This window comes from Macrosteles quadrilineatus, unplaced genomic scaffold (assembly GCF_028750875.1).
Source record: "Macrosteles quadrilineatus isolate MER2022 unplaced genomic scaffold, UCM_ALF_1.0 Scaffold_3__2_contigs__length_128488019, whole genome shotgun sequence".
In the NCBI taxonomy this organism is placed as follows: domain Eukaryota; kingdom Metazoa; phylum Arthropoda; class Insecta; order Hemiptera; family Cicadellidae; genus Macrosteles; species Macrosteles quadrilineatus.
In genome coordinates this window covers 122,610,818-122,637,858 of record NW_026542596.1, presented here as the reverse complement: position 1 = coordinate 122,637,858, position 27,041 = coordinate 122,610,818, and the positions used below count along the sequence as shown (strand labels likewise).

The 27,041-nt window shown below is 35.4% G+C and overlaps 1 protein-coding gene across 1 annotated transcript; it reads left to right on the top strand.

The window, feature by feature from the left end:
* The first annotated feature begins 2,540 nt into the window (after window positions 1-2,540).
* On the top strand, window positions 2,541-26,063 carry LOC128989950 (ras-related protein Rap-2c-like). Its single transcript, XM_054412117.1, has 2 exons — window positions 2,541-3,358; window positions 21,623-26,063. The coding sequence occupies exon 1, from the start codon at window positions 2,718-2,720 to the stop codon at window positions 3,261-3,263; it is 546 nt and encodes a 181-aa protein (XP_054268092.1). The 5' UTR covers window positions 2,541-2,717; the 3' UTR covers window positions 3,264-3,358; window positions 21,623-26,063.
* Window positions 26,064-27,041: the final 978 nt, after the last annotated feature.

Sequence of the window (27,041 nt, the reverse complement as noted above, 5' to 3'; positions counted from 1 at the left end):
TTTATTATGAAATTAAACCGTCATAACCTAACCAAACCAACCAAACGTGCTGACAATGAAAAAATCTAATGAAGGTTAATTAATCGAAAAAATTGTTCTGTTCATAAAATAAAATTATAAATGCCTCAAATCCTATTTTATATTTTTTAATTATAAAATTAAACCATCATAACCTAACCAAACTAACCAGACTTGCTAATAATGAAAAACATCAAATGAAGGTTAACCGAAAAAATATTTCTGTTCATAAAATAAAACTATAAATGGGTCAAATTCAATTTCATTATGTTTTAATTATAAAATTAAACCTTTATAACCTAACCAAACCAACCAAACTTGTTGACAATTAAAAAAATCCAATACAAAAACTTATGCTACGGATGGGATTTGAACCCGGGACCTTCGGTTCATCAGCCCAGCACTCTATCCACACTACACCACCGATGCCGATTGGCATTAAGTCGTATCGTTGCGGTAATGATGTTCCCTCAGCCAATCAGAAGCCTCAAAATAATACTGTAGGCAACACTAATCCTGAAATAAAAATTCAGCATGGGGGCCATGGGGGCATTGACTTTATATCTACACTGAGGGACACGATTTGTTTTTCAGGATCAATTTTGCCAACAATGCCAACAGTGTCATTTGGAGGTTTCTGATTGACTATTGAAGCACAGACAATGGAATAAACCAAACAAATTAAACAATGGAATTAATAATTAAACTAATACTACACTGATATATTTGATATAACTAATTACAATTATTCAAACTTTAAAAATGTAATAGTAATACTGTAAACTAACTAAAGCATTTCATTTCATTTCATTCATTTGTACAAAAAGAAAAAAATATCTGTCAATTCTGTCAACTAAGCTCAAACTACATGACGAAATACCAGTCTGGTCTGTATCAGGACAGGATATATAGGCTTTGTCCTGTATATAATTCTACTACAGCAAAAAAAATATATTAATAACAATAATAAATAAATAAAATAAAAATAATAAGGACTCTTTCTTAAACCATGGCACAACTTACCCTTTAAAATTATCCAGAAAAAATTCTTCAATGCTATAGTAAGATTTTTCCAATAATAATTTATTTAAGGTTTTGAAGGTATTTTTTGAAGTATTGAAGGCACTTTTTTGAGGAAGTAGATTGAAAAGTGTAATGCCGTTGTAATGGAAGTGTCTCTTAAAGAATTACGTTGAATGAGATGGCAATTTAAGATGTGAATTGTTACGTAGTGTATATGAATGAGTAGGTGAAGATTGATATTGGTGTAGGTTCTTTTAAATGAGAGTCAAAGTTTCTAAAATGTAGATAGATAGATAGATAGATAACAGTGCTTTATTTTTCTGAATCGTTTACAAATTTACAGATTGTATTCTTTTTATGCACGAAAGACAATAGTCATTTGACCGTCTGTCTCACTGGGGAAAAACATACCATGAAAGTGTGCACCAGCTATCGAGGACATTGCATCTCTTTAGGAAGCTCAAACCTATGCTGACAAAGCAATACCTACTGACTGTCTACTTTGCTTTTTGTTCCACAGCCATCTCAGCTATGGGTTGGAGGTTTGGGGCCATGCAGCTGGATGTAAGGATATACTTTTGTTACAAAAGAAGGTAGTCAGACTTATTTCGTCCGCTGACTACCACGAACATTGCAGACCTCTTTTTAGTAAACTCAATATCCTTACAGTATACAGCCAGTACCGTCTAATTACCCTAAAGAACGTAAGGACCAACATCTCTAGTCTTGCATTGAGAGAAGACCAACATGATCACAATACAAGGTCAAAATCCAACCTTGATATCCCTTTCTGCAGACTAAACAAAAAAAGGACAGCTTTCCTATGTTGGCAATTAGTATGTACAACCGACTGCCACTATACTTTAAAAACCTTGAGGCCTCAGTTTTCAAAAACGAACTGAGGGAGTGGCTACTGGCAAGGCCCTTGTACTCCCTAGATGAGTTTTATAAAATTTGCGTCTAATCTACCGACAAACTTGTAAATATGTATATAAATATTATTAGTATTTTTATTTTCGACTCAGTCTATCCAGCAAGAGCTGGTCAACGACGTCGAGGGAGTAAGTAAGTAAGTAAAATCAGAACTAGCCAATAGTGTTAATTTTGTATACTTATTTATACTGATTGTTATATGTTGTTAATTATTTACACTGTTTGTTGTTATTGTTATCAACTTATTCACCATGTTGTAACTGTTGTAATCTCACCCACACTGTTCACCACCACCACCATAATTTCTCACGCATCCATATCATGCTTTCTTGTGTATTTTGTATCTCATGTATTTTGTATGTCTTATCTCATGTATAATTTTGTAAAATGGCGATTGTCATCGAAATAAATAAATCAACTGTGTGATTTTATATAGTATCTGATATCCGAGTTCGTGTTCCTACGGACTGTCCCTAGATAGAAAAAACTTGGTCAGCAACAGCAAATGACAATGAGTCAATGAGTCAGTTTTCTTGTTTCTTGTCTTGTCAGTCAGTGTTCGTTCGGCTCGTAGAATCGTGATAATTGAAAGATGGTGGACGATGTATCATTGATGAGCAAGTTTCTATTTGGACTTAAAATTGCGTGACTGTTAATATGTTTAGATTTCAGTGTTTGTCCGAACGGGGATTTTACTAGTGGAATAATCTTGTTTAGTGCATTTACTGCAGCCAACATTAATAATGCGTGAGTTTAAAGTTGTCGTTCTCGGCTCGGGTGGAGTTGGTAAAAGTGCGCTTACTGTTCAGTTTGTTTCTGGATGTTTTATGGAAAAATATGACCCTACCATTGAGGATTTTTACAGAAAAGAAATCGAGGTGGATAATTCTCCTTGTGTATTAGAGATTCTTGATACCGCTGGTACGGAGCAGTTCGCAAGCATGCGAGATCTGTACATAAAAAATGGCCAAGGATTTGTTGTCGTTTACAGCCTAACGAACCACCAGACGTTTCAAGACATCAAAACGATGAAGGAACTAATAACGCGAGTTAAAGGTTCGGAAAGAGTACCTATTTTGTTGGTAGCAAACAAAACGGATCTTGAACATCAAAGAGAAGTGCCAACCCCAGAAGGACAAAGTTTAGCACAAAGTTGGGGGTGCCCATTTGTAGAAGCCAGTGCCAAAAACAGGACAAATGTGAATGAAATGTTTGCGGAAATAGTGAGAGAGATGAATTTTAGTCCAGAAAAGGAGAAGAAGAGTTATTGTTGTTGTACAGTGCTTTAATAAGTGTCGATACGAATAGTGTTAAGGCCTACTTTATCCCTGGATATCAAATGTGCAAAAAGTGATTGGATTATTGGATAACACCCTTGCTTTGTGTAAGTAGCCTATTTAGTTGTTCCTGCCCCATTTATGATTTTTGTATCAAACCTTAGGCCTAACTTAAATTGTTTGGTTGAAAAGAGTGAATGTTTTAAGTTATGTTTCGCTCCCTGTTTTAGGTCAAGCAAGTTAGTAAGTTAAAGCTGGGTTTTCCTAGGTGCGGTAGCGGAGCGCGGAGAGCGGACTCCTCTTGTCTTTGGTAATTTAATGTTAGGCCTATTAACTGTTTTCCTATAAGGTACCTAAGTGGGCCTAAGCGGAGCGGAATGCCATGTTAATCGCTCTCCGTGCTCTTCTCCCGCACCTACGAAAAACCCAGCTTAACTTAGGGCAAGATAAAATTTACCTGTAGGAGTTTTTTTTAAAAAACAGACTTGGGTACCGTACGTTTAACTTATTGTTGGTTTACCGGTAGGTCTATTTGGGTAATTAACTTATTGCGATGAGGGTGATCAAGAGTAGGCCTACTATAGGCTAGTAATTTATATATCATTAGCAACTAAGTTAAGTAGATTTTTACAATGTTGTAGCCTAATAGGAACATTGAATCTGCACTTCAATGTTTACACTGTAAAATTGAATTATTGATTGATTAAGTTAACACGTTCGCTACCGAGCGACGCACATCTGCGTCGGTCCGGTCACTCCTACAGACCAAAAGGAATGGTCATGACGTTGCTTACAGACCAAGTGATAGGCCTATAGGAATAACATTGCCGACAGACCAAAAGAGAAATATTGTTTAAATGGACTAATTGACTTCATATTAACCTTAAGTGAATTAGTAAGCAATAAATATTTTTTTTTTTATCGTTTTGAGCAAATTTTAAAACGCCGCACAGGCCTGTATGATAGTTGATACTTAGGCCTACTTACTTGATACTTGTGTGCTGCGTCGTTGACCGACAATATCGGATAGACTGCGTTATTATATACACATTTAAAAGAATAAACACTTCTATTTACATACATTTAAACAATAAACTTAATCAGGCTGTGGCGGTAAATAAAACATGTTCCCCATTTTTAAGGAAGGGCTTTTATAGGCCTATAACTTTTAGGGGTTCTTTGCTCAGCTCCTCGAGCGAGTAGGTACAGTACCGAGTGAGTACAGTGTAGTTAGTAAGCAGTGAGTACAGTATGCGTCGGTCAGTCTATTTAATAAAATCCAGTTAAAAAGATTACATTTTCGTTTCAATAGACCAGGCGACGCACGTAAGCGTCGTTGTAAATTTGGTTGTTTCAAGCTTTTACACAAATAAAGAAACTCCACTAAACACTAGCCAAAACTGCAAAGGTTATAGGCCTAACGTTTACATCTGTTCTGTGATGTCGCGGAATACACAATGTAAACAACAATGTTGCCAACTGTTGTGTGACGTAACCAATCGTCATAACTTATTCACAGACCAAGCGACGCACATTTGCGGCAGATATCCCTCTAGACCGATACGATAAAATCAGGGCTTTCAAATAGACCGTTGCTAAGAAATACGCTGATTATTAACATTGAACACCGACGCAACTGTGCCTCGTTAGTCTATTTCAATGTGACCAGCTGACGCAAATATGCGTCGGTGGTCTATTGTGAGAAACGAGTCGACGCACAATTGCGTCGCTGGTCTATGCGAACGTAAATTCCATATAATTGTGGTAGCGAACGTGTAAAAGCATATATGCCATTTCCTATTGTTATATACCGTAACTGAATGGCCAATAAAAACGTCAGGCTAATTTTAAATTTAATGTTCATTTAAATCATTTGAAGTAGCCTAAGTAATTTCTGTTCAATCAACCAAATAAAGAATCTTGTAGCCTATCTTAGTGCTATTTTGTGAACAGAAGTAGGCCTAGGCCTGGTAATAATTATATGTATTAAGGTGACCAAGGGAACCTAGGCTATAAACTAGATTTTTACCTGAATACAATGGTGCCAAAACTTTCCTAAAAAAACTTAGGCCTGGATTTAAACTAGGTACGATCATTTGAATTTTATTTTAATGTTTTATTAGGAACGTTGATCTGCACATCAAATTTACACACTAAAATCAAGGTTAACTTAACTAGCTGTTACCCACGGGCTTCAACTCGTTTGACTACATAAGTATATTAATAAAACTAGGCCTATTGATTGGTTAAGTTAAGCTGAAATAAACAAAGAGGAATGCAGCATTACAAACGTTCAAATAACATAGACTAACCAACACAAGTAGACTTCTCATCCCATTGTAAATTTTGAAGCACGTTTTTCGTGTCTAGTTCATCTACGGTGACACTGGGCGCTAGTGTCGAAATTTTGTTTAGATTATTTTAGGGTTGATTTCTTGATTTGTCCTTTACTGTTTGGTTGTATAACTAGGGGACAAGTTATTGTTTATGATTAGAGCGTATTCTTTGGTTAAACGAGGTTTTAAATTAGGCTTACCTACTGTAATAATAGGAAACAAATTGTAAACAAAACACAAACTCTACATAAACCGTACCGTACAGAACTAACAATAAAATTGTCTTCAGCTGTTCCATAAGGATGAGTTAGGTAATCTACTAAGGGAGTACGTTTTATCTATGCAAATAATCACACCAGATTTTAATAAGGTAGTAAATTGAAAGAATGGCATACAAATAAGAACAGCTGAGGTATTTTTTACATTAAATATGTGGAAAATTCCCTTTGGCAAGCAATTATGACCTTAAAGGGCAATTTATGAAAAAATGGATAGTTTTGCACAAGGTTTCTCGTCATGACGAACATTTTAAGTATGGTTTATGGGGGTGTGACTTGTAGTTTTCTCAAAAGTTCATGGGCACTTTTGGGCTTTATATAGATAACCCAAATCACAATTAGCTTACAGTATTGATTGATTGTAGGCTATGCCATTTTAAAGTAAATATCGCCCTCATAACCCACATTTATACAGGTAAATGCGTTAATTTAGGCCTAAGTATGCTCCCTAAGTAAAATATTTGATTAAAATTTAATTAAGATTAAGTAATTTTAACACTTCTTGGTCGGGCATATTTAATCTGGACTGGGTTATGAAAAATGAAGATGGAATTCATTTCGTTTGGTTCTTCTCTTCATTTCACTAAGTGGCTTAGCTTAGGAACCGTTATGTCCCATTATGAAAATGATGTAGTGGCAGACTTAAAAAACCAACCCTAGACTACCTAGCTATTTAATCTAACTTGTGATCAAACTCATTAATTATTTAACCAAAACTTTACCTTCCTAATCCAACCTAACTTCAAAACACTTAATACAGTCTCGAATCCACATAACACCAAACCTACATAAGTTACCGGTACCTCACATGTCTAAATAAGATTTGATTAGTTCACAATAACCTATACAACATTCAGTTGCATTTACAAGTTGTTGCAGTTTTAGTGCCATTTAGGCTAGTATGTTCTGGGCTTCTCTTTTTGACCAGATTTAAAGAACATTTACCAGGCAAATTGATACCTAATACTTGATAAAGGTACTTAATTCATGGAAACCATGGAAGGATTAGAAATATATAAGGCCGTAAAAAAATAACCCTAGAACGTACTAAATGATCAAACAGAGTTCAAATCTAACATTATATATGAATCAGCATTAAAGTAGGCAGAACGGTCGGCTCCACTATCATCAACATAAGATATGGGAGGGGATGGAAAAAGGACTGCTTAACCTTGATAAGTTCAGTCTAGACTAGCTCCTTGCATGCGTCGCGCATCAATGCCAGTACAGATGAAAAATGTTTGTGACTCTTACGTGTGTATTCGTTTTTATGTTCATGTTTGTGTCCGTAGTGTGTTCTCGTAATTTTAATGTGACGAATTAGTATGAATGAAAACTTACTTTGACACCTGAAGAAAGCCCCCTGAGGGCTGAAACTGCAGTAGGCCTAGTGTTAACTACTCCAAGGATCACCTGACAGTTATTGGGAGGCTAACATCATGAAATACCGTATATAAATTGCTAAGTTATCTAGGTTCATATCATCACCTTAATATCTTTACCTTTACCGGTTCTTCATCATTGCCCAGCCATAGCTGGATAGATTGCATTATGAAAAATTAAAACTTTGGCTCTATACACTATATAGGCCTACAAGGCGGTGGATCATGATGTCCAAACTGAGTCAGGGGTTTCGAAAAATTCCCTGATGGAGTAAAGGGGCCTAGTCTTCAAATCCCTAAACATGTGCGCCACGAACGCTTTAGGCCTCTTTTATGCACGACGTTTTCGGTCGGGCGGAATCGATGTCCCTTTTATGCAGTTTCTCCGCCGAGCGGAATCCGCTGTTTTTTTATGATGCCCGCGGTGGGGGTTGTCAGTGCTGCCAACTTTGTTCATTTGGCCATCATCAGTGACAATGACCCAAGATGGATTCTTGTTTATTGGTTTAAACCTATTTGTGCGTAAAAAAAGATGTCGGCGTAGGAGTTGTGGGCTGTACACCCGGTGAATGAAAGTCATAGGGCTGGCCTTTTGTACAAAAATTCCCATATCAATCCCGGGTGATACCTTTGTTACAAAAATCCCCATGTCAGTCCCGGGAATACCAAAGTCATATTATGCCTACGAAACAATAAGACTGTATTATTCCGTGGATTTAAACAAAAATTTAATTTTCGCCCAGTACATTTTTTCTCATTTACATCTCTTTATTATTGTACTCTTTAATCTATTAAAATGAATAATGATCATCTATTTACAATGATTAGGCGATTTCAATACTGTGGATGACAGAGAGTAGGGTAGGTTGGCAGCACTACATTCCGACCGACGGAAAACGCAGTTGCATAAAAGGGTTCCATTTGAACCTATGTAAAGACACGCTCCAACAAAACGCCGAAACTCAGCGGAGTCCAAGTCCTCCGTCGGCCTCCGACGGAAAGCTGAAACGCGACGGAGATTCCGTTGTGCATAAAAGGGTCCCATTTGAACCCATGTTAAAACACTCACCGACGGAAAGCCCGATAGATTCTGATAGATTCCGCCCGACGGAAAACGCCATGCATAAAAGAGGCCTTAGCTGGTTGGCCTCTGATCTACTATTATACAGCTTTATGGCCAGAGTGGGGAAACTATTTGCAGTCTTACTGAGCCGATGGGATGGAAGGTCAACTTGGCTCCGGTTACGAGTATTGCAGCTATGTCACCCCTGAAGCTAAAATCATCTAGGCCTAAGTTTTTCTTTATGTGTACAACACTGTTTAAGACAGTGGCTGAACAATGTCGTAACTCCCAGATGCATGAAAAGAGGTCTACAGTGGGCGTCAGCTGTGCTAGATGTTACAATTCTGAGTGCCTTCTTCTGGAGTCTGAAGGATCTCCTAGAACCAGGCGCATGACCCCACAACTGCAAACCGTAGTTCAGATGACTATGGAATAGGCCATAATACACTGTCAGTAAATACTGCTCAGATATCTCCAGCTTGATTTTGCGAAGCAGAAAAAATGTTTTGGATAGCTTGTTGTTAAGGTGGGATATATGGTCTTCCCATGAGAGCTGGCTGTCCATCCAGAAACCTAACAATTTGACACACTGTGAGTCTTCGATGGGAACTATGTTTCTTTTTAGAGTACAGATTAGGTTTTATGTCTTAGAACCATTCAGCTTCTAGGAAGTTCATTCTGCATCCTTGGCAGTCGCCATGAGAGTCTCAAACTCACTTTGGAGCAGGTCTAGTCGAGAATTTCTGGATATCAAGGTCGTGTCATCTGCGTAGAGGAGGGACTTCCCATCGACTTTCAGGTCATAGATGTAGATGACAAAAAGCAGAGGGCCTAGGACAGAGCCTTGTGGGACGCCATGCTCAATATGCAGTTCTCTTAAGAAGGCACCTTTAACCTTCCATCGGGCGCATCACGGAAGTTACCTCCGGGTCACTACTTTTTTCGTTATAAAAACCATAGTATGTGTGCGGCAGGGCTGTGGCCTGATTTTCCTCACGAACCTCTTTTGCGGAATCGGTTTTATATTCTCTTACCCCTTTCCCAGTTGTCAGTCGACCTTGTGGGGGGGGGGGGGGGTTCGCGTCACTATAGTCCTCGCCACCCTAAGTTGAGGCAGCCAAAGGCCGCACTAGATATACGCCGTGCTGCCTTTGGCTGCCTCAACTTAGGGTGGCGAGGACTATACTGGAAGTAGCTTCCGTGAGCGCCCTTGTGTTTGACCTTATTAGCGATATTATCAAATGTGTGAAGAAGAACTAATTGCGAGATTGTTGGCTAGTGTTGAAAGGGAAGACAAGGAACAACATTTAGTAGAAAGAACTAATGGTGCGTGAGTTCGGAAACTTTTTTTTTTCAAGAAAAAGAGCTTTGACAAAATGAGTAGTCCTTCTAACAAATGATTTTTTTGCATTAGACAATAGGTGTTTTATTTCAAACACCATTGCAATTTTTTCTAAAAAGCTTGGATAAAGTAAGTTATCCTTGAAATAATAATCTTTTTCATAATACCATTGGTGTTTTTATGCCATACACTGAGATGCAATTTTTGTCTAAGAGCTTTAATTGAATGAAATGTCCTTGTACAAAATTATTATTTTTATTAGACCATTTACGTGTTTTTATGCCATAGAATATTAAAATTTGTTTTCTAATATACGATAGTACTGTATAAGTACAAAAAGTAAATCATTTTTATCCACAACACTTACGTATTTTTATTTTTTATTATAATATTTTCTTTGTAATACCGGTACGGTAACTTAAGTAATAGGCTAGTGTAATAACTCATGATAAATATTTTTCATAGAGTTTTATTGCCATTAAAATGTTTTTTACTCATCATTGTATAGTTTTTGTACTCCCGGAGGTAACTTCCGTGAGCGCCCTTTGGTGTTTGAAAATCAATGCGCCCGACAGAAGGTTAACAGAGACCGTTTGACGTCGATTCCTGAGATAGCTTTCAAGCGATTGAAAGGCCATACCTCCCACACCGTATGCTTTTAGCTTATCCAGCAAGATTTTGTGGCTTATGATGTCAAACGCCTTACTAAGGTCACAAAGCGAAGCTGCACATGTTCCCTTTCCTCAAAAGCTGCAGTAATCTTGGAGACAAGTTCAGTCACTGCTGTCACAGTTGATTTAGACGGGCGAAAACCATGTTGGGACTGAGAAAAAAGGGAATTTGATTTTAAAAAGTTCATCAATTGGTTTTTTATTACTGTTTTAAAGATTTTCCCTAGTAGGATGACTGATATAGGCCTGTCACTGGAAGGACTTGAGTGTTCCCCGTTCCCCTTTTTTGAAGACAGGCACAGTTTTAGCCCTCTTTAGCGCATCAGTAAAAATCCCATTCTGCAGGCAGTAGTTGATTAAGAATGTCAAAGGTTCAACTAGGGTAGTAATGACAGATTTGAGTATTATGGTAGAAACTCCTGGCTGACTGAGTTGGAAAAGCTGCTAACTATCTTGAGAATGCTATGGGTGGTAGTTGGTTGTCAGTTATTAAAATTTGAATTAGGCCTACTGGCATTTGTTACCATGTCAGCTGGATTGACATTCATATCGGGTATTTCCTTAATTATGTGATCGACTGACTCTTTGAAAAATGAGTTAAAGTCGTCTGGAGATATAGGCTACTGGAGAAAGGAGAATCCTTCCAACCTTTCCTAGAGGAGTTGACCAGATCCCAAGCAGCCTTGCAAGGGTTATGAGATGCAGATATTAGTTTTTCATTACCTACCTATTTTCTTAGCAACAGTAACCTCTTTCCTGTACAACCTCTTAGCAGCTAGATACTTGTCATAAAACTTAACCTTTAGCTCGGCATTTGGAGCTGTCTTAGAAAGATCAAAAAGAAAACAGATACGATTTTTTAATTCAGCTAAATTCATGTGTATACCAGTCTGTGGGTTTTGAACGATTATTAGGCTTAGACATTTTGGTATCTTTTCTCCACAACTGGAAAGGCTATGTCAAACTTATTTATAAATGTCTGGAAAAATAATGTAAAAGCCTCCTCGGGGCACAAAGCAGGGAAGTTGAGGTTTCTCCAGTTTACATGATTTAACATTGCTGAGAACAGTGCCAGGCTAGCATCATTTATGTTGCGCTTTTTAAAACTATATATTCCTTATACCAAGAAGGAGTCTGAGGTTGATGGCTTACCATTTCAGTGGACACATTCATTAGGACAGCACAGTGGTTGGCAACAAGGGGGTCCACAACACTTACTGTGTACGACTCAGATGGTAGATCAATCAGAACAGTATCGACACAGTTGTTTCCACGTGTTGGTTCTCGGTTTCCGAGGAATAAACCACAACAGGACAGGATAAACCAGGACACAGTTATGTAACTGTGAATTAGATTTAGAAATTCAAGCTCACACAAAATTTCCATAGGCCTTGCCTTACTTAGGCCTACAGTATTTAAAATCCCATCAAATAACACTTGTTTCTAAATGATACAAATAAGTAAACGATTGTTACAAATACACGCCAGTGAAGCAATGTACTTAGGAAACCAAACTTAAAAAGTGAACAGACGGATCATAAGTTAGGTAGGCCTATGTATAAATCAATGAACTCAAATACCGGTAGCTTTATTTTTAACAGTACATAGCCTACTGCTTGATTGTGTCAACAAATATTTTCCATAAAAACAACAGGTTCTTGTAGACAAAATCAAAAGCTAAAATCTTTGTTAAGAATAAATAACTACCGTACCGGTACTGATATCTTAAAAAGTCTTCGACACTGTAGAAACATTGTGACAAAAGCAGAGTCGTAACTCCTTTGCCAAATTTGTCCGCATTGGTTTCCATCCACAGGGGAGCCGGCAAAAGGACACAGGATATTATAGCCTAGTAAAATAGGAGCATCAGCTCACTACAAAACTAATTGCACCTAGCAGATTTGCACTTTAAATGTGCACTTTATTTCAAAATTCTGTTTGATGACAGAAAACACGTGTTAGAAAGATCGGCCAGGCTTTATGCGAATTCGGGACTGTATTTAGCCTAAGTGTTTGCTGTCGGTTTGGATTAGGTAACTTAACATTTAGGCTATAATGAACAAATTTCTATTTCTTATTCTTCCAAGTGTTTTTTACTAACCTAAAACTAAACTAACTAGGCCTAGTGGGTAGAAAACAAAAATTAAAAGAATATTAAGAATTAAAATTACTAATCTGGAGGTACGGTACCATACATTCGTTCATCGTGATGTTCCAGTCCAGTGAGCTGAAACCCTCCTGGACTGAGGCTGTTTCAGGACTTTGTCCTCTTCAGCCAGGGAAAGGATTGCAGCTGCAGCAGAGACGTGTAAATAACGAATGAGTGTAATAACAAAGCTCAATTCTGCCACAGCCGAGTAAATAAATTTTCTTCTGACACCATATATATTCGTACCATACATTAACAACATGGTTCAATTTAAGTTAACGTTTCTTATAAACGTTGCCTTCTTAAATTAATGCCTAATCTTATTTTTCCACCTTTAGTCTCAAATCCACATAAAAAGCCTTTGAAACTTTCTTTAGTGTGTCTAACTTAAATAAAGTTTTTTATCTGCAATAATCAAAGCTCCGTTGAATTTTCAGATAAAAAAAGGTAATATTTCAAAATAAATATTTCAGATATAAAAGTTCCAAATGTATAAAGCTCCTGAACTAGTCGAAACTCGGCACCCTAATCGAGGCCTTCAGTTTTTGTTCTCCTTTTTATATGTTTTTAATGTTTTGTGTAATTTTTGTGAACTTTGACGTGACCAATTCAAGAATGATTAAGTTTCTTCAAGTTATGTAACCTGATGATGATAATGCATTGAAACGTGTGTAGTCCAGTATTGGAGCAGAGGAATCACGAGGGAGTTACAGGTATTTTAACCTTTTTACAATATTACACATTAAGTTGCTTCAGGCTAGTCCTAGAGGGATGCGCATTATCACATAGACTGATAGACTAAATCCATTGGTGCGGCAGGATTTGAACCCGGGATCTCGGGCACCAAAGCTCCGTGCTCTACCACTAAGCCAGCCTCTCCACATGAACATAGACATATTAAAGACTGGCTGGGCAACTTAGTGTTTACGGTGTTATTTTAGTAGGTACAATTTCTCAAGTCTGTGAAACATCGTATAATTTGTTGACTTCTACTTAATTTATTTATAAATAGGCCTATAATTTTTAAAGATCTTATTGTAATTATAAATTCACCTCTTGCCATGCGTCCTATACTACAGCATAACTATGGTATGCTTTCATAGTTTTAGCTTATTTTTCCCTATAGAAAGAAAGCTTATTCGTAGGTGGCACAATAACTAGGCCTACAGATCTGGGACCAATCTTTTTATGGCCCCATAGGAGAAAAAATTAATTATGTAGTTCAAATTTTGATGTATGTATATTTATGCATATGTAAAGGTTTCTGCTAAAACAACACTTCATTAGCCTCCCTTCCATATAGCCTAGAAGAAAGTTCAAGTGCTCATTAAACGAAATGTTTTCATATGAAATAAAATTAGGCATGTTTAATGACATTTTTTGTAAAAAATTAATCTGTTTTCTTCATATCAAAACAATAAACTTCCCTAGGCCTAAGTAACTAAGTTTACAAGAGTATTACAAAATCAACCACTGATAGACAGACTGTCAAAACTACTGATTTCTGTCCGGGCGAAGCCAGCCCACAAGTGTGAAAGCGTAAGAGCCAATGTTCTAAAAACTAGCCATCCGGTCCAGTCCCGCATTGGAAGTTGACCATTGAAGACTTATCAGTTCTTAGTTAGGCGGGTGAGGAGGGACAGTGGGCTTTATGTGGATTTGTAATTTTATTGAGTGTTTTTTAGCTTCGATTAGAAAAGTCAATTTTAGCATGTAAACTTAGCCCCAGGCCTACTGAATCTAACCTTCAAAGGACTTGATAAAATCTTAAACAGGGCCGGTTTAAGCGTAAATAGCCACGTAGGGCACCAGACAAAAGGGGCCACCTAAGCGTACACGTTATTCTCCAGTCTCCAGTTTTCATTAGCCTATAGAAGAAAGAAACTAAATGGGAAATTTGAGAATTTTTTAAATTGAAAGTTGATTAACACATAGCCAAATTGTAGGAGTAAATTGTAGGGTTTTCTTAGTAACTTCATATTTAAAAATAATTCACACTTTTAACGAATATATTAATGTTCACCAATCCATTCCATTCTTGCAATGAGCAAGTCTCCAACTTCTGATCATTCTGTTAGCATAGGCAGGCTTGAGTAGCCTATAAGTCAGCGGTTCCCAAACGATAGGTCGCTACCCACTGGTGGGTCGTGGGAGCAATTTTGGTGGTGTCGCAAAGAGAGATTAAAAATGTTTTTATCAGAACTCCGGACTACTGAAACGGTCTGCTGTGCACCAGAATAGTAGCAAGAAGAGCAGTGCTTACGTACAGTAGCCTATATACATACAAAACTAGCTTTTAACTCGTTTTGGAAATTTCTATTCCCAATATTAGTGTGTGGATTTGAATAGTTATTGGGCATGAATAAATGCTCTAATATTGTGATAAAGGAAAATGTCTTCAACATTTTCACGACCAAAATTGTACAATATCCTATTGCCGCAAAATGTAAAGGGTCCATTAAAGGGACTACTATCTAGCCCATTTGTTGTTGGTCGATTCCTTACAATGTGTAAGTGATCGTGATGTTACTACGACTGCGGACGTGGGGATGGATTACGATGTCACCATTATCGTTCGTTAGTGCCACGATTAGCCCACAGAAAATGGTTAATATGGATTTGTGCTAGATGTTACTATTCTGTGCTCTCTGGTATGGTGACACAACTTATATGTGTTTTTGTATGAAAAGAAAAGAAAACCAAGGTGCAAACCTTCAGGTTACCACAATTTCTATTTGCTTTGTAAAATTGTATTCATTTAATAAGTTTGTAGTAAGAGAAGCTTTTAAATTTTTATCAATAAGCAGATTACTTTGGTTTACTGTTGCTAAAAATAAAAAGATAAAAGTTAAAACTGATAACAGGTAGGTAGTGTAAAACCAATTAGAAAAAAATATTTGATCAGATTTTAAAAGTACACACAGTGAATACAAATGTTCCATGTTTTTAAGGATGTATGCTATAAGAAATTTACAGTGAATAGTTTATTTTGATCCATAAGATCACATGAGAACCCAAATTGCACCCAAATTACTGTACTGCGTTCAGTAGCCTACTTATCAAGGATTACTCACACAAAATGTTTTTGAGAGGAGTGAAGCAAAGCTCTTATACTACACTCCTGCTTTTTGTTTAAAAATACTCCTGAACGGCTGAGCGATCTGCACGAAATTTAGCACAGTTATAGCATAGACAATAGAGTAAATATAGACTGTCAAAGAAAGGTTTTGCGCTCTGCCGCTAGAGCGTTATCGCCGTTCGATATCGGTTATCGGTATTCTATTCGGTTTCATCGTCGACTACTCGCCAGCTGTTACCAGCACTACCACTCTTGCAAACGAAATGCTTACTATATCGCTATTATTGTCTTCTGCAATCGCGTCAAAATCATGAACATCCTCCGCGGCTGTGTAGACATCATCATCGAATGCCGTGGTCCCGAAACGTCATCGTCGTCTACGATTGCGGGAAAATCGTGAACATCTTTAGCGGCTGTGTAGACATTATCGTTTTGCGGGATCGTAGAAAAGACGTGATCATTTTTCCCGCGGTCACAAAAACGTTGTCTAGCACGGTCGCGGTTTAAGAACATCTCCCGCGGTCGTGTAGACATCATCATCGTCTTGCGCCGTCACGGAAACGTGATCGTTGTCTAGTGCAATCGCGGTAAAATCATTAAATTTCCCGACTTTGATATCAAATCAAAGTCAAAATAAACTTTATTCGTATGAATACATAGCAGCATCAGAATAGAGTCTAACATATAACTAAAAATCACATACTTTCATGCTATATAGCTAAAATACAATATATTTAAAACTATATACAAAACCCAGGCAACCAGTAGTGGAGCCCTCGCTTAAGGAAACTCTGAAAAAGAATAGAGAGCTTTATTAACAAGATATTCTTTCAGCAAGTTTTTAAATTTATTGTAATTTTGCTTATTTCTGATTAAATTTGGCAACTGAGTAAAAAATTTTGTGCCCATACATTTAGTTTTGTTTTTATAAAAATGCAGATTATGTTTACCAAAAATAATTTTATTTCGGGTATCATAATGATGTTTGGATTCAAAAAATATATCACTTTCATGTTCTTTGACATACTTTATTGTTTCTAAGACATAAAGACTGTAAGCTGTCAACATTTTAAGATCTTTAAAGAAGTTTTCGTCACTCTCTGTGCTTTTTAAACCTAACATGATTCGTATTGTTTTTTTTTTGTTTTATCAGAATTTTGTCCAAATTATAAAGACTAAATAAAGACTAAATAAATAAAGACTAAATCCCAACTTTTCAAGACCATTTTGAAATTCAATACCAAATGTACCTGACTTTCCCGTTTTCCGACTACTAGACACCGTAGTAGACAGGTAGATTTTACCTTGCAAATATAAAACAAAACCTTCCAATAAACAACTTCCTAAAATTATGGATTAATAAAGTTATGAATTAAGATTATAGTTATGGATTAAAATTTTGATTAATAAATTGAATCATTGTAATGAAACTACAAAAGTATAACAAATATATGTTTAAAAAAATACAATAAGTGATGGCATTTTAATTAATTCATTGCTTAATATTAAATAAGTCAGTAAACTCCAATTCCGGGGAATTCCTCCAAAGTTGGCAGCACTACTCCCAACTACCAAGTTGTTCTGGAAACAGTCGCTAGCGCTTGATGCAGCAGCGGTGTGCGCCGTAACTACACATTACCCCTAGCGGTCGGTGCCGGAATATACGCTAGCCGCAGCACAGCTGACAGTCTATATTTATTTCTTTTTGTCTATGGTTATAGTAACCAACCATGGGAAGGTATAAATCTAACATTGTACAAATCAGACCTCAGGTCTTTTCCCTACGTGAATTTAAACATTTAGAAATTTATTATGGGTTAATTGGTCGCCATGGCATTATTTACGAGATAAAAATAAATACCCCCGCCGCAGCGAATTTTATTTCCATGTTATTTTCATGATTTTGGCTTTAACTAACTGTTTGGTTATATAACTAGGAGACTAGTTATTAATCATTAGATAATTTTATTTGGTTAAACGAGGTTTTAAATGACTGATAAGTAACAAGGAACAAATTGTAAACAAAACACGACCTCTACATTGCGTCGTACAGAACTAACAATAAAGTTGGCTTCAGCTGTTCCATAAGGATGATAAATCTACTTAGAGAGTATGTTTAATCTATGCTGCAAGTAAAAAAAATTGTTTACTTGAACCTGACGTATCAATGAATTGAATAGGCTACTGTATCGGTTTAACCGGAATACACTCGGCGGAAATGACATCTCTTTAACCGGACAATTTTTATCAGCACATTGGTTTAACTGGACTAGATCGGCAGGAAGTGGGCAGTACTAAAACGACTGTTCTCATGGGAAAGATTTGAGACCATTGATCACGTGTCTAAATACAATGCTCTCATAAATTTAAGTCGAATATCACAGTAAACAGTGCGTTTTATCGAGTTTTTTAGGGGACGTCGGTTTAACTGGAAAACCCAATATCCTGGCTTAGGTCCTAATTAGGGTTATGGACTGGCTTAGGTCCCGAGGAGTCCGGATAAGAGGGAGTCTACTGTAGACATAGTGAACCAGAAGTACACCTATCATTGATTTAGGATACTTCAAGTAGACAATTCATTTACGTGAACCAAATGTACGATTAAGTTTAGATACTACAAGTAAACAATTTGTTTACGTGAACCAGAATTGAGCATTAACTTTAGAACCTGTAAATAGATATTCCATTTAAGTAAACCAGTCGTACCATTGGCTTTAGATACTGCAAATAGGCATTCTGTTTATGTGAAACAAATATACACCGTGTACCCAAAGAAACTGAACAATTTAATTTACTTATAAAAAGTTTATTAACAATCACACAATAAACTAATTACATTTTAACTGACACAAATATTCCTAAGTTTTGTTTGATATCATATGTTGTGTTAGTGATTTTCAATATGGTTGCCATTGTTGGCAAAAAGATAGTTAATACTGCTGTCCAATTCAGCCTGCTGCATTTATTCTTTGCCTCAATTCTCGAACTTTGGAGACTTCTGTCTTATAATCATGGTCCTTGATGAAACCCCCGACAAAAAAATCACAGGGTGTTAGGTCTGGGGACCGTGGGGGCCAGAGTATTGGACCGTCACGTCCAATCCATCGAAAGGGGAATGTGTGGTCGGGTGATTCTCTTACAAATAATTTCCAGGGCGGTGGGGCACTGTCTTGTTGGAAAATCATGTTATAAATAAAATAAATAAGTAAATAAAAATGCCTTTATTTACGAGCGTCTTTCAGTACAAGAACTGTTTTACAAAGTAACTCATGTCAATATAACTAACTTAAAAATATATAGAAATTAGTATACAAAACAATGTGTATGAAAAAAACAAAATTATAAGCTCTTTACAATATTTTACATCTTCTTTACTTTTTGTGCGTTCATGTGCCTGCTTAATGACTGGGCAATGTTTTTAAATTTCAAGTTTCAAGCGACATCAATGAATCAGCTGATAGTTACAATTGATATTGAACAAATCTCTATGAGCTCAGTTATCATATGATCAACTTTCAAAATAGATTAGGTCCTGAACGTATGCCTGGGCGTATTATATAACAATTTAAAATTGTTCATTTGTTTTTGGGACACGGTTTATCATTGACATTGGATACTGCAAGTAGAATTTACGAGAACCAGATGAAACATTTAAGACTTTAGATACTGCAAATTGACATTCCATTTATGAGAACCAAATATGCCATTGACATTGGATACTGCAAGTAGGCCCACATATCTTATTTACGAAAAACAGATGTAGCATTAACTTTAGAAAAGTATTGGATTAATATGCTAGCTCCGCTGAATATTGCAAGCAGGCAACTGCATTGTAAACCTAATGTAATTAACATGCTATTTAGAGTAATACGGCAACAATAGACCAATAGCCTATATATATTTTATAATATACCTAAACAAAACTTGTTTTTGAGTAAAAAAAATTTAAGTGGGCCTTGTGAAGGGACCACAAAATTAGGAACCATCATGTAATAGGTCTTACCATGATAACAATTTTATTAATAGCAATTCCCTTATATAAAATCAAATAATAGTAACAGCTAAAATTTTGTCCAAACCTGTGTTGAAATCAGCTGTAGCTGGGTAGTAGTTGTAGTTCTCCCCTAGTAATCAAAAAGTCGTCAGTTCGATCCTGACGAAAGCTTTTTGATGGTTCGAAACTCGGCCCAGCTGTTCTAGATGATAATAATGGTCCTGGCTAATGAAACAGCTAGCGTCAGTCAGTAACAAAACTACACAAACAGTTTCAGCAATCTCAATCCGACACATACTTTTTCTCATTAGCTTGTCAACAACCTTTATCATGGATTAGTGGTGGGACTATCCTATTTTATAGGAGAAATCAGAAAGGTTGCAATAACTTTTGAATGGTAACTTTTACAGCAATGATAAAACTATTTTGTTGCACTAGTTTGTTTAGAATTATAAGGACTAAAACATACTAATTTTAAAAAAAACCAGTTTTTTCAAAAATCAAATAGGCGTAGGCTATTCCGCTTTTTATGAGCTTTTGTGGGAAAATGACATAAGTTACAATAACTTTTGAACCGTAATTTTACAGCGATGGGAGTGGTATCCTTTTGTTCAGAATTCAAAGGGCTATAGCATACTACATTTTTATAAAAATCGTTTTGGCGATTTTTTTGAAAATTATATTTTTCCTTTGTGACCTACATAAATAGCTGTTTAGATCAAAAGATTTTCGGCGGAGCAGTTGGACAATCAATAGGCCTAATTACAATATACTGGGATATTTATAAAATACCCCCGCCGCAGCAAACCTGCAGACTTAGCGAATTTCCATTTGCCTGATGTCAAATGCTCGTTCATTTTCAAGATGAGCTCGTTCGTATGGCTCAATCACGTCCTGGTTGAAGTTCGTTCGCTACGCTAACTCGCATCCAGGTTGAAGTTTGTTCGCTACGATCACTCACCTTTTGGTTGCAAATTAGCTGTTGTCATAAATTTAAAAAGAATAACAGTGCTGCACCCTGTTGTTAAACCTATTAACTTTGTAATGCTATTGAACATCACAGAATCAAATTGTTTAGTTGAACCAGCTGTTAAGATTCTTTAATTCCATTTAAGTATGAGTACTCATAAGGTTAACATGGGAAACTCCAGAACCACTGGGGCGGAGCCCTTTTGACGGATCTGCACCAAACTTCACACAAACCATCATTGAATAATGCTTAATAATGCCTGGAAGTTTCATTACAATCTATCGAGCAGTTTCGGAGTCCATATAGGACAAACAAACAAACAAACATACATTGGATTTGATATATATTATAGACTAGCTGGCCCGACAGACAACGTCCTGTCCTAAAGTGGTTTTATGTCAAATACTCGTTCATTTTCAAGATGTGCTCATTCGCATGGCTCAATCACGTCCTGGTTGAAGTTCGTTTGCTACGCTCACTCACCTTTCGGTTGCGAATTAGCTGTTGTCATAAATTTACAAAAATAATAGTGCTGCACCCTGTTGGTAAACCTATTAACTTTTTAATGCTATTTAACATCACAGAATTAAATTGTTTAGTTGAACCAGCTGTTAAGATTCTTAAATTCCATTTAAATATAGAGTACTCATAAGGTTAACATGGGAAACTCCAGAGTCACTGGAGAGGAGCCCTCTTGACGGATCTGCACCAAACTTGACACAAACCATCCTTGAATAATGCTTAATAATGCCTGATATTTTCATTACAATCTGTCGAGCGGTTTCAGATTCCATAAAGGACAAACAAACAAACATACATTGGATTTTATATATATAGATTTTGAAATCTTGGATTAGTTGCAAATCACAATTAGATCCTAGTAATGATGTTAGATTAGAACATCATTTTTGAGCTTTCAAAAATGATGTTCTAATTCAAAAATGATGTTCTAATCTAACAGCAGATTAATCTTAAGTTGTACACAACACAATTAAAAAAAAATATCATTTCTGCTTCTGTATAAACAAGGTAGATTTGTCTCCATGATTGTTATGTTTACAGTTACTTATTCCATATTTGTCTCTTACATAAATATATATTTTTCAGGCCTGGTCGACTGAAGAACCTACCTATTGGCTATTGGTGCATCTCTGATTGAACGTCCTCAGACCTCACCGTAATTATCACCACAATGCACTAGCATAATTAAATCAAAATTAGTATCTTAAGGATTTTATGTGTTTCAATAGTGCTTCATGAGTTTGTTGTCTCCATATCCTTAAAATTAAATATATAAATGGTTTTAATTAGATTTCACACAGTAAATATAAGCCAATTGAATTGAAAATAACTTTATTCATAAATCATACAAGTATGTACATTGAATGGCGTCAAAATTCTTAAACTACTTAAACTAACAACATAATATCAGCTGTACAGTTCATCAAAATTATACAGTACTTTTTGTGTTAAGTATATTTTAAGCTGGGTTTTAAATTTTTTTACAATCCTCAATTTTCCTCAACCACTCTGGAAGCCCTTCCAAAAATTTTCTTCCAGCACATGACGGTTTTTTGTTATAAAATATAAAATTCCAATCTATGGGCACCAACAGCAATTTTGTTTCTATGCCGGGTGCCATATTCATGGTTATCCCCTAGTTTTGGTAACATACTTTCAGACAAAAGATTTTTAGTTAAAAGAACGGTATGGAAAACATAAATGCCATGCCGTTCACAGTCATTATACCCATGGCTAAGAAATGATCACGTACGGAAACATCCCGTCTCCAACTCCTTTTTTTCCTATTTACTTAGCAATATCAGCTTTTCTAGAGAAATGTGTTATCTTACCACATCAATATTGATGTTGGTTTGTGTGAAAAGTAGCCTAATAATTCAATTTTGTTTGCATTTAACTATAATTTAAGATTCAGATTTTATTTTGTATTTTTATATAATTCTATTTGAAACTGTTAGATCATTTATGAATAAAATATTACGAGGCTTTCCCTTTTTAGTTATCCATTTACTTTTAGATGCTGAAGTATATTCCATCTGGACCAGCTGACGCCGTTTACATAGTTCAATGAGCCAGTCACAGAATGCGCTAATGTTTCTACCTTTCAGTTAGACTTGATTGTGTTGCAGTAATGCACATTAGTGGTTCGATTCAACTAGGTCAATTTCAAATTAAAACTGGCCACAACTTTAACATAGTGATAGAATGTCTAGTTGTTTTAATAGTCAAAGGTATAACATATTAGTTAGCCTTGTTTTGTTTTAAACTCTACAGTAGTGTGTTATTTTTTTATAAATGCCATATCATACACTAGAGTATATTTTGAAGTCAATTAAAATTTTAACCCTTGAGAAGAAGGTAAAAAGATTATTTGGCCTAGTATTAAAGATTTTCCGATTTGTAAAAACTAGGTATTTTGGGACAAATTGCTAAAAAAAATATTACTTGTGTTATATTTCTGTTTGTAAATTGCTTTTTTTAACCCATTTCAATCCCAAACATGTTTAACCCCTCTTAGTGTGGTGTGATTATACATTTTTATGGTTAGAGGGGACCCTTGCGCAGATTGCACATTTTTATAGGATTTGATTCCGAGCCAAAATTAATAACACAGTAGTATTTTTACTTTTTAAAGTTTCTATTTGTTTGAGACAGTTATTAGGTTATCAAATATAACCTAATACCTAATATATGACCTTAGGTACGCTACTACTAATTTTCAATAAATTAATTTTGCTGCTTTTAGATCTACAACATGAAGAGCGAATTTCCTACCTCAATCAGGTCCATTTTCATAAACTTTTTTGTCTCTTGTTTAATCTGACTGTGGTTAAAAATTCAACTAAAAAATCAGCTGTTCTCAATCAAAACGTTATAAAGAAAGTTTGTCAGCATCACTGAATCTTAGAAAGCAAAATCTAAAACTAATGTTATTAAAAATAATGAAGGCATTGATTCAGCTTATCAAGACCGAATTATTATCTCTTGCATAGTCAAATTTCACCAGAAATAGCTTTAACCCCCCCCCCCTCAATCACACTTAAATTTCAAATTTTGTAAAACCCCGTCTTATTTCACATCTACACCATACCATATACCATATAGGGGAGTCCTCTGCCAAATTTGATTATTCTAGGTCAAGTTATATAAATATTAAATTAATTCTTACTTGTAAAATGTTACAGATAAACAACAAAACAAACATTTTAGTTTCGAAACAAAGTTATTATTAATTTACGAAGATCATAATGTTTTTGAACGTTTGTTGAGCGCAAGTTAATAACCTTTTCCTACAGTTACCTGACAAAGCGGGCTTCCTTGCATTGATTATAGTACGTAAATTAGCTAATTGCTGCATTTACTTACTTTTAACACACATCTTTTTTTGTTGCACTCCAGTACTCCATCCAAACAACACAAAACCGTGTGCTTTTGTAAGGCACGCTACATGTACGCTTAAAAATAAGTTGGCAACACTTGAAGTTACTACTAGGCCTATTACGATCAGCTGGTCTGCAGTGTTTCCCATTTTGTTCAACGCTTGGATTTAACCTAACCTATAACATGTTGTTTAGTGTTGGAAAGACTAATTATTTCTATGCTTTATAGTAACTGTAGGAAAAATAAAATGTGTAAGGCGAGTGCAAAGTACTTTTGCTGCACTCAAGAAACTTTCCACGCTCGCCTGTGACTCGTGTGTAAACATTTCGTTCACGTGCAGCAAAGTGCCACTTCGCACACTAGTTACACAAATAACTAATTTCTACCCTGCATGGAAATGATCAGATTTCCGTACCTGTATATAATATGTAAAATAGCTCATTCCCACTTGCTAAATCAGCTGATTTCCCAGTTAACGTTTCTAGACTAACCACAGCAGCTGCGGATCCGGTATGTTTAGTTAACAATCTGTAATAAATAACATACCAGTAATCTTTGAAAAGTAAATATAACTTAACCTAAATGACATTTTACATACATCTAAAAAGTTAATCTGCGTTAACCATGATAATATAATTTCAAAACCCTATAACATCCTGTTCCCATGACCAGATCTTGCCTATCTTTTTAATGTATTAAATTAAATTCCCTGCTCAATTCTTTGTTAATACAGTAATTATTTATTGGGAATGGAATGGGTTAAATACACTGTGTTGTGAAATTATGCCACTTTATATAGCTCTAAACCGTGAACTGTGATATTTTATTTTAACCCTTTTAAAAATCACTTTCTTCAATTAGTTGTTATTTAGGTACAGTTTTTGTAATATTAAAAAACATAACTAATTTGGTTAAAGCTGGTAATCTTATCCGTATGAGAGGGGATTATAAGTCTTAGACTGTACTATTGTGTATTAAATGAGATCAAATTACATACTGTATACTTGCTTGTGGAATAATATCTATCTAAAGACTGAGTCTAAAGGTAAAAATTTTAAATTTGGTTTGCATTGAGTTTGTGTAATCCATAATGTAGCCTATTAGATTATCACTATACAGTTTTTAGTCAGTGTATTTGATTGTAAATTATATTAGATAGGCCTATAAAAGTTTTATAAATATTATTTATGCATGCCAGTGTTGTAACATTGCTTCAAAATATTATCAATTTTATTTTTTGAGATTATTTCATAATGTACCACTTTGTGTTTTGGATTGAAGTGCATGTTTATTTAATCATTTATGTTATTGTGTCAAGTTGTATAATCAGTCCTGTTATATAAATTGTACCCTGATGAGATTATGAGAATAACAGTTATATGGTTTTGTGTTGGACAGTTACCCATTATTTTCTCTTGATAACAGAATGGCCTAATATGTATTAAATGAATGTATAATTGTTGTTTTTTTCTTTTGTTGTGATTTGGTGGAATCCCTTGTTCAGTTTTTTAAGTCTTTTTAAACTTATGCTCTGTTTCTCATTTGCTATTCGTTGTAATTATCTGCCAAATAATATGTTCTGTGTGGTGATTAACCAAAGAAACATTCTAGTTTCTATTATTAAACAGGCCTATCACCAGTATGACTTTTTTATCTAAGCTGCACCCATGTAAATGTTAAAGTAATAGGTAGCATCTGTGCTGTTTAAATGATTAACTTATTTAACTGTTCTACAGGATCTCCTTTTAATATTTGATATTCTTTTATATATACAAAATGTAACTGATAAATCAATTTACAATATTTTTTGTGGATATTGAATATAAATCAACTAACTGTTTTGTGCTCTGCTTTCAGCATATCTTACCACTTTTATATATGTTTTATATGAGTATAATATAAATATGTATCCTCTGTAAATAAGCAAAAACCAATTTTTAGATGTAATGTTTATGTACATTTTGTAAAGAGAGGAGGGTTTGTAGAGTCCCCTTACCGGCTTTCCTTACTATAGAGGCTGTCTTCGGACATTTTTGATGTTTGGACGTAAAATTCAACTATATGTATTTGTTAGGAGCCCTCTTATGATGTATCATATGAATATTGAAGAGTATTATGTTTTAATACATGGTTTTTATAACGAAAACAGTCTTTGTATTCCCTATTCCCCTGTAGCTGGTGATGTTTCAAAAGGGAATCAATAACAAGTGAATTTTGAATACGTGAAATCAGTCACTAAATTCAATGGTGTTATCAATTTAAAAAATGTAAAATGAGTAAAAAAAATATTTTATGTTTCATTTGGAAAAGTTATCCAACTCATCTTGGAAATCATTTTTCATTTTTTAAAGTGTAAAATTATTTTTGTGCTTTGGAATTTTTTCATTTCAATGGTATCTTTTTTAGCTTAGTAATTAGGCTATTAGAAGTTAGCCTACAAAATAATGAAAAAGTACTTACCGTACCCTGTCTTCTAACAAGGGAAAATCAAATATTCTGTGTTACTCAAATACTGTGGTTGTGTTATGTGAGTTTCCAGACAGGTTGACAATCAGTTCAGTGGAGGATAAGGATAAATACTTGTCATGTATGGGAAGGTGGGCTGTGTATCCATCCTTCATGGGAAACTATTACCATTACCTCTGCAGCTTCAGTGACTAGGCCTGAACACATAGATATACTGTATTTTCAATTGTGACAGCCGAAATCACAACCTTTGGTCAGTAACATTCCTGCACCCCAGTGTTTAACAACTAACTTTTAAAACTCAGTAAATGATACAATCTTTATTGTTGATAAGTTTAATCTCTGATGATGAAAGATCATAGTAGGCTACTTGGGCATGATACTAGATTCTCTTTCTGTGGACCTTTGAGGCAAGAAATTGGACAGGTCGAGGTCAGGAATAATCTATATGGTTTATCTAATTCAGCTACGGCTATTCAGGAACTGTCAATGTTATGGATACGTTACTTCGCTTCATACTTTTTTACTTGTGTCTTAAATTGAGAGAAATTTTGAATTTGAGAGGTTTTTTGATTTAGAAGTTAACTGTAGGAAAACCATGAGCTCCCAAGTTCGCCTCAATAAAGAAGGTTTTCATTCATTCAATTTGTGGTAATTT